The sequence below is a fragment of the Parasteatoda tepidariorum genome, chromosome 10 (assembly GCF_982258835.1).
Source record: "Parasteatoda tepidariorum strain Cologne lab strain chromosome 10, Ptep-v5.0, whole genome shotgun sequence".
In the NCBI taxonomy this organism is placed as follows: Eukaryota; Metazoa; Arthropoda; class Arachnida; order Araneae; family Theridiidae; genus Parasteatoda; species Parasteatoda tepidariorum.
Window position 1 is genome coordinate 93,497,273 of NC_141764.1, and position 11,757 is coordinate 93,509,029.

An 11,757-nucleotide genomic window follows, 5' to 3' on the forward strand; every position below is an offset into this window, starting at 1 on the left:
GAGCTAATATAAATTGTTTTCAATATTTGTATGAACATATGAGTCAGAACTTACTACAACAACACAAACTGTACTGCTCGGCTCTGTCTTCTGGTGCTACCTTGAACTGTCTTCATCCCTGATGTCTGTACCCCTCATCTGGACTTTTGCTAGTTGTCGTTGCCAGACTTTATCTGAAAGTGGTCAGTGTATCTGCTACCTTGTACTGTCTTCATCCCTGATGTTGCTATCCCTCATCTGGACTTTTGCCAGACTTTATCTGAAAGTGGTCAGTGTATCTGCTACCTCGAACTGTCTTCGTCCCTGATGTCTATATCCCGTATCTGGAGATGTCTGATGTGTGTATTGTCTACTATCGGCTCCTGAGGCATGATCCTGCCGTCTTATACTGAGGTAATCTTGGCCTCTTATTTAATGACAATGTTTCTTCGTTCACATAGTCTCATATCGTGCTCCTACTGGTTTCATTGAACTCTGTGTTTTCGTCAAATTAGTGGCAACTCAATGTCGGTGTTTCATAGTTCACCGTGCATCATATATGGTTGACTTCTGGATTCACTGAACTGTGGTATTTCGTCAAATTAATAGCAGCTAAATGGTTGGATGTGTTGTTTGAGATCAAGGTGCACAGCTACAGGAGCAGTACATATTTTTATCTGTCTTACTTGATTAGTTCTTCTTGACATGGACTCCCTCCCAAATTGTGACTTTTCACGAATTTCATTCTCAAGCACTAATACTTTTGCTTTTCAGATGAATTTTGTAAACCTTTTTCCTTTTTTGTGTATATATATTTTTTTTTTAGACTTTGTGTTGCCATTATTCATTGAAAACAACTTAACATCTCACCAAGTTTTTTTTTTTCTCAGTGTAGTGTATTTGTGTGTTGTCAATTAAGTATTTATTCAAGTTTTTTTTTTAATTTTTGTTGGATGCAAATTTTTACCTTTTTCCCAGCTTCTGATTTTTGTCTTCCCATTATTGCATTGGATATATTAATTGTTTTGGCATTTGTTTATTTTCAGATCCTGCTGTCCTGAATTTAGTTTTTATACAAAAAGGCTTCACCTTTTTTTCTGTATCTGGGGGGAATATATGTAGTATGGTATACTACATATTAAATAAAATCAATTGTTAATTTTAATTTAATTATCTAATTTCATTATCTAATCATTGTTAATTCTAATTTAATTATCTAATCATCTTAATTTATGTAATCATCATCATTCATCTAATGTAATAATCATTTGTTAATTGTTATTTTGTTAATAATGTATTAAACGCTTAAATAATTGTAACTGTTAAATTTGTGATAAACTTTTAATTGTATGTTTTTTAATTTCTTCTTTTTACACTTGTAATTAATGTTATTTAGTTATCAGTATTCAATAATTCTTTGCAATATATTTCATGTAATATTTAAGTTTTAAGCCTCAATTTGTTTTGTAACCTTGGGAAAGTAATCTTTCTCTGCATGTATGTTCTTCCTTTAAAAGAAGATTCCTCCTTTTGTTACTTGCTGACAGCAAGATGTATGTCCAGTCAGCAAACCCCTATTGTTGGATGGAGAAGGAATGTCAGCAAGTCCTCTTTCCCACGTTTCGGCTTGCATCAATTGCAAAGCGCCCCTTTTGATCTTATGATGGCGCCAAGAATGTTCCAGAACAGTCCACAAAATTCTTTACCAGGTGTATCACCACTTTAGACAACCCCGCTTCATGTTTGGCATGGAGCTTAACAATTAATTTCGCCAGTTGGCCAATATTTGCAGCTCTGTGATTTGCCCCTCTGATCCTTCTTCAGCCAACCGAATGGTTATTCGCAAAAGTTTAATTTTTTTGGCGAGAGTTTTCTCCCCTATCTTCATAACGAAGAAATAGTCAGTCGTTGCTTTGTTTTCAACAACGCTGTATGTTTTTCTCTGTATTCGGCTGAAGCCGATTTATTTTTTGTTGGCATGTTTGCTAACATGTCCAGTTTTTTTTTATAATGCCTTCAATTGTGAAATAAAAGTTACTTTGCATCTTAGAATATGTATCTGGTGAGTAATTGTACAGTATAAGTTGTTTTCTCTTCCTTTTTTTTTCAGCATGCTCCTTTGTTGCGCTTACCTGAATAATTGCACCCACTTCCACTGTTAACCACTTATACATTTTCGGCCTTTACATAATTAGTATCTAAATTTTATTTAATCTTAATTTGACTTAATGTTAGTCACCCCCCCTTTTTGATTTAGCCACACCACAATGTTTATTTTAAAAAAAATTTTATAATGAATATTCAACAATAGGAGTATTTTTAATTAGTGATCATGAGACTTCTAATTTTGAATTTTACTGATGCTTCGAATGTGAAATTAAGTCGAGCAGAATTTCTTTTAATTAAAAAAATGTTTTTGAAAATACGTTTTTTTTCTTTCTTTTTTTTACAAGAAAAAATGGAAAAAGAATTGTTTTTATTTCTGTAATCATAGGCTAACGATTTATAATGAATTTAAGAAGATTATATCTTAAACTCGACTTTTTTTAATTAATGAAATAAGGCTTGCTATTAAAAGGTTAGATTCATTATGAAAAACTATCCTAGTCATAAATATTGCAATTAGCAGTACGTCTAAAGTTAGCCTTTGTTGTCCTGTAATTTAATTGAATTGGGGTTATTAAAATAATGCTACAGGCATTGTCGTTTGTGTTTTTATCATTTACTGCTCCAGTTTTGTCAATTTTTATTTGGCAGTTCTTGTTTTCTTTTTATTCAAATCTCATTTTTTGAAATCAATCAATTAGCCACTTCCCCTCAGGCAAAGTTTTCTTCGAATGAAAACTATCATTTTATTGGCGATATTTAATTTTCATTTAGTAATAATTAAAAAAAAATTATGTTTTTAATCTGTAAAAATCAGTTACTCTGCAGATTAACTAATATGCATATTAACTACACTGTACTAAATTTTCGTGTACCTTAACTACCGGCAACTAATTAACGTTAAAAAGTGTTCTACACCAAGAATGTTCCATTACGCTACTTGGTGTATAGAAGTCGTCACCATTTTTTTTTTCATCCAGTAGCCTTAACATTTATAACTATCGAAAAATAAGATACACATAAAATTCAGTGCAGATATTTTTCGGTACAATATAAAGTAAGAATCATTAACTTAGAGTGATATTATAATTAGAGTGAACATAAATTCGTAAAAATAGAAGTCATTGGTTAATCAAACTTACGTGTAGCACTAAGAGAACATAAAGACGAACTGCAATATGGCTTAAAGAAAGGAAGCCGATAGAAATTATACATGATAAAATCATTTAATACAATTCTTAGAGATATAAAAAATAAAATGTAATTATCCTTAGTACACAACCAAAAACATGCATATCTATTTTAACGGTAAACAACAAATCATTCTATCAAATTACAACTATAGTTCGTTCACCAGGAGTTGGCACTTGGCTCCACCTTCTTAGACGCAGAGTTCATTTCAGCGTGGGAGAAAGATGAGGAATATCTCCGCGCTTGAAATTAAGACAACCCTTAGTGAGCGCCAAACACAAACAGTGACTTCGTTTTCAGTCACTTACTTCGCTATATAATTTGCTACTATACCTTTCGTTTCTTTAGCTAAGTAAGTATATTTTAAATTTAAAAACTGCTGTTTTCCCAGCAAAATGTCTAAAAAAGGACAAACTATTCAGCAATAGAGAGAAATATCATGAAAAAGGGCGCAAAATATCATCAAATTTAAGAAATATTTAATGTAGAAAAATGCAGATAAAGTTTGGGAAATAAATATTTTTGCAGTACGATCGCCAAATAGCAACCTTGCTCAGGATTGCTCACAACCTTCGTCCAAAAATAGCGAAATAGTATCGTGGCATACCACGCACAGTGGACCAGCTCCAAGGTTTCGTGGCCAAAATTAGTATTTCGATAAAATTTGTTTCAAAATTTGGGGTTTTTTATTTAGGGGTTTTCATGTGCAGGTAAATACAATTCATAGTTGAAATTTTGCAATACACTAAAAATACCCAAAAAACAAAATGGCGGCTGAAAAATGTCGAGCAAAAATAAAAATAAAATATAGTGCTTTTAAATAATTAAATATAGCAATGAAAATATTATAATTTTCGTAATTTTATATTATAAATGGAAAGCAAATTATATTTCCTAAGTAATATTACAAAATAACGCGAAAACATGAAAAAAAACATAATTTTTGTTTTTCGGTATATTTAGTTCACCTTTGCAGTACGGGCAAAATGGGGCAGGGTTTTTCGAAAGAAGAAACATCAAAGAAGACAACAAAAGAAAGTTTAGCTAATTACCTCGTGGAACTTTTTGGAACTAAGTTTCGAAAGTCATTCAAACATTGCAAAATTTCAAATGATGAGACATAAACTGTAGGCTTGTCAAGAATATTAACTAATCTAACACATTGAAAAATTGTACTATAATTTCAGACTAATTACTCTGATAAAAATGTAACAGTAATGTGAAATTCCTATATATATTTTTGAAATAAAAATGTAAAAGTTACATTAAAAAAATTTTTTTTTAAACATATATTTCATTAGATTGTACTCTTGTCGGTTCAAAAAGTAAATTATAATGTTTGGAATGATTATGAATACTTAATTTGGGCTATATTAAGACTGCCTACTCATGTTTTAGTTAAAAATTTAATTTTTGACTTTTGGCTAAAGATCATGATCTTCTGGCTCACAGTGCCACGTGATGAAGGTTGAGTCAAGTGCCAACTCCAGGTGAACGAGCTATATTCGCAAAAAACAACCAACTCTTGATCGCAAGCGCAACTTCTGGCGATTAAAAAAAGTGCTAATAAACGCAGCTTTTGGAAGGGTAAATAATTTTTATTTTGTTGGAAAATTTGGTGTAAGCTTATTCTACTTTTTATAGGTGTTTAAATTTATATTACACCTTCTAAATCATATTAACACTCGATTTGGCTTTAACTTTTAACAAAGTGTCCCTTCACGCAATTTTTTTGGATTGTTCAACATAATATTCAGAGTGATATCACAGCACAGTTTTCACAGTGATCCATTGAAGTGCCAAAAACTGCTTTATTTCTCAAATTAATTAGATAATCTGCACATTACCTAATAACTATTCGATAAAGTGAAAATAGAATCTTTTCTAGAAAAACAGCAATGTTTCAGTACTCTTAAATTAACATACTGTGACACATTTATTTTTCATTATCTGAAAATGCAAGATACTACAATCGAACAATCATCAAATTAGTTCATAGAATCAATCACATTAAAGTATATGATAAAAAAGAATCGAACGGTTAAAAATATAATTGCAATTAACCCCTTCGGTCGTCGTATTAGATCCCAGAGAAAACATTACTTAATATTCCTAATTTTTAAAAGTTTTAACGGCGAAACGTAGTGCTCTACATGCAGGAATAGAAACACGCTGTCAAATTTATTCAGTTCATAACGGTACGCTCGCAACGGAGAAAAAATAATAAAAATTCTTCTAGCCATTTGCAACTAATAGGTAAATGCATCATCGTTTATTAGTTTTCATAATATTATTATAAATGTAATTCCCTGCTTCTTAAAATTATTCCATTAAACAAATCGAACTCTTTGTGACCAATTCAAAAATTTAACTGAAAAGGTTCTCATTTTACTTAATTATAGCCTTATTTACAATTCAAGCATTTTTCAAATAATTGAATTGAATTGAATGTAGGTTTTTGTAGCACAAGATCCAAATGAGGACGCGCCAAGCAACACGTTTTTACAGATCAAAAGGTAAAGTTAATTCTACACTTCTTCTTCGACAGCACTACAGCCTAGTGCAAGCCAAGTCTTTCTCAGTCTACCTCTTCCAGACAGTTTGACTTTCAGCTAGATTTCTCCATCCCAATGTTACTAGGTCCATCTACCTTGTCCAACCACCTTGTTGCCCTTCTCTTCCTTGTGCCTTCAATCTTTGAAAATGTTAGTTTTTTTAGCTGCATCGGAATCTTCATGACGAAAAACATGTTCCAGCCATCTGATTCTGTATGACTTAATAACTTTAAACCTATTATAACTAACCTATTTTAATCTATTATGACCCGTTCAGAAGCACGAGAAGAAACAGATCATAATAGGGAAGCGCCCCTAGTGGCTCATAAAGACATTTCCAGGCATGGTTTCCCGTACAATTTTATTCCTAATGATGTGCCTTAACTCCCTTTAATGTCTGTTGCAAGATTTATGAGACCCCTGTTACATATAACGTTTTTAAATTTGTACATTTCGGCAAAAAATATACTAAATATGTAAATTAAAAAATCTGTTGCTTGAAAAGAGAGAAAGTGATTGCAAATTTGAAATGAAAGACGTGAAAGTATCCTAGATCCGCTAAAAAGTTTCATGCAAACAGACAACAACAACAAAAAAAAAATTCCTTTGTGAGATTCATAAAGACGTGCGAGAAAACAAATTTTTGTTTGATTAGAGCTAAAAGCTAGCAAATTACTTATCTATATATATATTTCTCTTACACGGCGACAAAAAAAGCCTCATTACAACTCCCCGAATGGCAACGCTTGAAAATCGACCAATGATTGCAGCTAAAAATGTCACATGCCAAATCTAGCTGAGATGGCTCAACATATAGCGCTTTTAAAAACGGAAACTGAAATAACCAGAGAGAGCATAAGCTTGGCAGAAGTGAGTAGTCTTTGTCGATAGATCTCTATTTTAGTATTTTTTCGAAAGCGCTTTTTTTCACGAATTTATATATTACGAATTTATTTGACGATTTTTGATTTATATCACGAATTTATTCGTTTTACTGGAATTTATCTGCTTATGCAGGTTTTTCCATTGCAATTCACTTATTTTAATTTTTAATAGACTTAATTATAGCCAAAATTTTAACCCTTATTTTAAAGAGATATCAGTTTTAGAAATTTTATCTTAAGATTTTATACTATAGCACATTTCTAATAGGTTTAACGAATTACATGTCATTTATTTGAATTCAAATTTATTTTAATGACTTAGTATTTACTAAAAAGAAGTAATTTTTTTTAAAAAAAAGTTGTTATATGGATTTGAATGATTGTTTTGAATTCTTAGAACTTTGTACATTTGCAATGTACCTAAGTTAGTAGCGAGCGAGGCGAGCTTGGTTTGCAAAGCAAACCATATAAGATTGCGTAGCAATTTTCGGGGGTTGGCGAGCGTTAGCGAGCAGGGAGTGCAGCCCACTAGTATTATAAAATATTCCTCGTATCCTATGGAAAAAACTTTCTTTGCGATTCATTCTTTCCGCGCGAACCTGTGATCGGTGTGAGTTTTAAAGTAGATAGGTCCATAGATTCTTTGAACGTGTATACATTGAATTTGGCACGGATCTGTATAAATTTTAATTGTAAATCTAATCTTAAATTGTGTATTTATATAAGGCGCACGCGCACATACTTTATTTATAGTGACAAAGTGCTCGGGTTATTTTTGATAAATGGTAAATCATGCCCAAATTTGAAAAAAAATATGCATGCATTTTTAATAAAAAATATTAGCGCATGTTGTATAAATAATATTATTTTATTAACATTTTTAATTCTTTTGAAAGATTTATATTAAAACAGCATGAAGATATAGATATATTTTCCCGAAAAAAATTAGCAGAGAATCCTGTGATTAAAAAAGTTAAATAGGGTCAATTACATTTAACCTGTAAAATATTTTATTATCCAGGTGTCTATAGATATAATGACTGAAATGTGACCTAAATGCAAAGAAAGTAAATAGTAACAGAAGTTATAAAACGGAGCTTTTCTTTATATCCTGTAATTAACTGAATAATGCATATGGTTCTATGGTACACAAAGATGATCTGATTTAGGAGTACGAGTTTGTAATCAGATAACTCAAGGTAGTTTATCGTCATTCTTTTGCCAACTAAGTTCTTGACATTGAAAGAATCATTAACTGTTTTAGTCATCATTAAAACAAGTATTTTCTTTGCATTCCTTCAGTATGTTTGAATATTACAAACACCATTTTAGTTTCTACTTAATTGATTTATTTAATAAATTGTTTTAATGAAAACTAATATGGGTTCTATAACCATAGAATGCTGAAAATTTGAACTGTGTTAATCAAATCTGTTACAATTTCAATATCGAGGTAATTAATTACAAATGCTTTAGATAGCAGTCAGAAAAGAACACAGAAACTATAAATTGCATAAAGTAAAACCGCCAATTTCCTTAATTAAATTCCGAAACAGCTCCAGAAAGATTTAAGTTTTCATGAACGTGTTACGTGAAAGACCGAAATCAAGAGAATGTCGACTTTCACCGATGAATGTCAATAATCACATATTCGCTTTGGTGAATATCCGAAATAGTTGTTATATCCGATTTGATATTAATTTATTCGTTGATATTATGATATTTATTCGATATTTTAATATCTGCTGATGATAGATTAGGAGAAACATCAGTGTTCGGAGAACCTGTTAAACGCATACTGGCCACTTGAAATTAAAAAAATTGATGTAGGGCATACCGGGCAGTGGCACCGAACCTTAAAAAACATTGATGTAGGGCATACCGGGCAAATGTAAAAGACAGCGACCACCAATTTCGGTCATTCACAGTAACATATACACTGTAAATAATTTGAGTGAATCTCAATGCCAAAAATTGTGAAATCTACTTTATACCTAAGTGTTGTAGTGAAACGCCATACATTACGCTTGGATCTAGCTTTTCCCTGCAGCAATGTTCTTTAGCACTACTTGGTGTAAAGTTGCTATCACCATTTTTGTTTATTCAGTAGCACTAAAATTTATAATTACATTATTATAATTTGGTAAATTTCTTCTTACAATGCAATAGAAAGTAAGAATCATTAATTTAGAGCGTATACATGTGCACTAATTCTTAAAATGTTGTTGTTGCTGACGTATGCCTGCATAGGCAAAGGAGTGCGATTGTTCTTGTTTTCCAGTAGCTCCATCTTTGGTCAAGAATTCGACTTCTGCCACACTCATACATCACACCCATAGGACGGACCCATTCATACATCCATTTATCCACAGATCGTAATTTTGACCTGAATCAGAGAACGATCGATCTCCAATCCAGTACCCCCAGAGATTTTGATTTAATTCTTAAAATAAAATTAGTTTGCAAATCAAACATCCGTGTTGCACAGAGAGAATCCTCTGGCGAATTCGAACTTGGCTTAACAGAATGGAAGCGGATAAAAAATATACATTACAAAATCTGTTAATACAGTTCTCAGATTTAGTGGCGGCTATTCCAGCATATGAAACGTTAGGTCTTGGTTGTAAGTTTAAAAGTTTTGATTTAGCTTCAAAATAACTCACATTTTGTGTTACTTTTATATTAAGATTTTGTTTCTCTTGCTTCCACATGGAACAAAAACGAGAGTTAACTGAATGTGGTTCACTGCAGTTTACACATTGAGACGCACGCACAGGAAGGGTGCAGTTTTTGAATGAGTGTCTGATTTCTCTACAACGAGAGCAGGTTTCTTTTCAGCTGGAGTTATTTGTGGAATTTTCTAGCAGCAGAAAAAACAGGATCGAAATCGGTTGTCCCGTTCTCGAGTTAATAGCGAACATACATATATCCAGACAGACTTTTGCTTTTATTCATACGCTTTAAAAAACCCCGGTTCCAATTACGGTAAAAAAACCGAAATTCCGGATGCCGGTACTTTTTACCATGAAGTCCATTTTTACCGGAACATATTTCAGAACAAAAAATGTGATATAGGGTAAACTAACCAGTGAAGGAACACTTAAGCTTAGCTTGCCTTTAAAAAAATCCTAAAAATTTCAAAATTTGTAATTTTAGCTAAATGACATTGCCATCATATTCGTCATTAAATACAAATTATGAAAAAATAAAATTAGAGAACTTGCATAATATTGTTTCAAGCTTTTGGTGGCTCAAATAATAAGTAGTAAGATAACCGACTGAAGGAACAGCTCTTACCAGTGAATGAATACTAAATTTTCCAGTGAATGAACACTTAATTTTGAGAATTTTTGATGCTCTTTAGGAATTCACAGGCCATACAAATCTCTAAAAACAAGATTTTTTCTTGGAATTATAACATCTAACCATAGTTAATGTAGAAAATGTTACCTTTTTTTAGTCATGAAATGGAAAGTAAAATGGGGTTGAATTCAGAATAAAAAAAATGTTTTTAACTTTCTTTCTCACAGTTTAGTCTAAATCATGAATGTTTATCATTGTGTAGTATGATGAGGTTTTATTATTATTATTTTATAGCGTTTTTGTTTAATCTTTTTTCCCATATTTTTTTAACCTTTTTTTATCGTTTTAAGTATTTTTTTTCTCTTCATCATACTTTCTTGCTTTAATCTTTTCTCCAGCTCTTTCAGTCTCTTTAAATTTTTGTGCTTTTTCTGAAGCTAATGCGAAAGGTAATTTATTTCATTTTATTTTGATTTGATCTTCCTCTTTTTTTCCCGATATATGGCCAATGTAAATGTATCTTCGAAATTTCTTCTGATTTTCCAGTACTATTTTATTTCTAAAATTTCTCACTGGATAATTGATGAGAACAGGTGTTTCAAAGTTTAAGGAAAATTCATCTCTCATTCACTTATATCTAGTGGGTCTTCAGCAGTATTTACCATTTTCTGACTTTGATTTCTAATGGAATGAATTGTTTTTGCAACTAACAATTTCTCAAGAGGACTCATCTCAAAAGTGTTTTCAAGATACATTCATTATCTATGCTTCAACTTCAGTGCCAAAGTCTGGCTTAACCAAACGTTCTTTTTGCAATAGATTTTTCCATATGTAGAAAAGTACAGGCTATTGGATACTTGGGAGATTAGACTCTTCTTTCAATGTTCCTTTAAAAATTTGCAACTTATCTTGCGAGATTTCATTCTCAAGCTTTGGAAGAAATAGTGCATCATTTCTCGAAGTTATCGTTTATCGAAATATGTGTTTTGCTGAAGAGCTTTCTTGCTCATTAACTCGTTGTGTCTGTCTTGCATGCATTTGTTAAAGTCGACATTTTCAACATAAAATGGAAAAATACCTGATTTCATAAAAACATTCTAACTTCATCAGTATATTCTTCAAAAGCCTGTTAAAATTGGGTGTAAAATTACCTCTACGTATTGTTTTGCGACTCTTTTTTTTTTCAAGACATCACAAGGCTAGAATACACTAATAGAATTAGGAAGAAAGCTAAACCAGAGAATTGTTTTGATAAACAAAACTTGCTCAGTTTCAAATTGATATGAGATTTGTGCCCAACCAGAAGAAGCAAAATAAGGAATTTGATGGAATTTTCAATTAGCCATGGGTAGAAAGAAACATTTGCAAAATGCTGTTGTGGTCATCTATTCACTTCATGAATCACTTTTCCTATGAAATATACAGCAGATACTGATTCTGTAACACCTCGAAGAATTCTTCAGTAAGGGAAAATTACCAATAAAGGTACTTTTTTTTTCACTAGCAGAAATGTTGGTTAAAACTGTTGTTCTTTTCTTCATTCCTAGGTACTGTAGAATATAAAGTCTTATAATTTTTAGGGCCAAAGATTTTTCCCGTTTAAGGGCAGTATTCAAATCCCGTTTCATTCTCATTGTAAATGCAATCACTTTTTAAACGGATATCAGGGCTATTTCCCACCTAAAGATTCCTCCAAATTCTTCAAACCAGTCTTTTGAATATTATTCTCTCTAAGGAAA

General features: G+C 31.7%; 1 protein-coding gene across 1 annotated transcript in view; it reads right to left on the minus strand.

The window, feature by feature from the left end:
- Nucleotides 1-3,376, minus strand: part of LOC107443557 (uncharacterized) — a 78,944-nt gene extending 75,568 nt beyond the window's left edge. The window contains exon 1 of the mRNA XM_087154125.1: nucleotides 3,228-3,376. Within this exon, the coding sequence (XP_087010251.1) occupies nucleotides 3,228-3,300 (73 nt within the window). The 5' untranslated portion in view covers nucleotides 3,301-3,376. The remainder of the gene's footprint in view (nucleotides 1-3,227) is intronic.
- Nucleotides 3,377-11,757: the final 8,381 nt, after the last annotated feature.